Genomic DNA, 687 nt, shown 5'->3' with positions numbered 1-687 from the left:
GGGAAGGAGGAGCTCGGCGTCGACGTGTATGTGAACGACTTGATCGTCACCAGCGCGCGTGTGGTGGACATCGACAGCTTCAAGCATGAGATGGTGGCTCGTTTTCCAATGATCGATCTCAGCACACACTCCTACTACCTCGGCATCGAGGTGAGATAGGGGAAAGAGGAACTCACGCTCGGTCAGAGCGCGTATGCCTCGAAGCTGTTGAAGCGGAGTGGTATGGCTGAGTGCAAGCCATGCGTGACTCCGATGGAGGAGCGGCTGAAGCTGACGAAGGCCAGCATCGCGGCGAAGGTGGATGCAACACTCTACCGGAGCATCGGCGGTGGCCATCGCTACATAGTCCACACGAGGCCGGACATTGCGTTCGCTGTAGGCTACGTCAGTCGCTTCATGGAGGATCCCAGAGAGGATCACTAGGCTATGGTGAAGCGGCTACTGCGCTATGTCAAGGGGACGATGGATCAGGGGATCATCTTCCCCAAGACCGACGGGAGTAGGCTGCAGCTCACTGTGTTCAGCGATACAGACATGGCGGCGGACATCGACGGACGACGGAGCACCTCTGGTGTGCTCGTCTTCCTTGGGTTGGCTCCAATTTCATGGCTGTCACTGAAACAGAAAGTGGTGGCGCTGTCTACGTGCGAGGCAAAGTATGTAGCAGCGGCCACAACAGCGTGCTAA

General features: G+C 57.5%; 1 protein-coding gene across 1 annotated transcript; it reads left to right on the top strand.

Moving 5' to 3' along the window:
• The first annotated feature begins 252 nt into the window (after positions 1-252).
• Positions 253-687, top strand: LOC136510865 (uncharacterized mitochondrial protein AtMg00810-like). Its single transcript, XM_066505177.1, has 2 exons — positions 253-375; positions 457-687. Exons 1-2 carry the CDS (start codon positions 253-255, stop codon positions 685-687), a joined length of 354 nt encoding a protein of 117 aa, XP_066361274.1.

The sequence above is a fragment of the Miscanthus floridulus genome, chromosome 16 (genome assembly GCF_019320115.1).
Source record: "Miscanthus floridulus cultivar M001 chromosome 16, ASM1932011v1, whole genome shotgun sequence".
In the NCBI taxonomy this organism is placed as follows: domain Eukaryota; kingdom Viridiplantae; phylum Streptophyta; class Magnoliopsida; order Poales; family Poaceae; genus Miscanthus; species Miscanthus floridulus.
This window is presented reverse-complemented; position numbering and strand designations above follow the sequence as displayed.

Coding starts and splice junctions, on each gene's coding strand:
- LOC136510865 (XM_066505177.1), top strand. CDS start 253: ATGGAGGAGCGGCTGAAGCTGACGAAGGCCAGCATCGCGGCGAAGGTG. Junction 376..456: donor GGCCGGACATTGCGTTCGCT/GTAGGCTACGTC, acceptor CGCTATGTCAAG/GGGACGATGGATCAGGGGAT.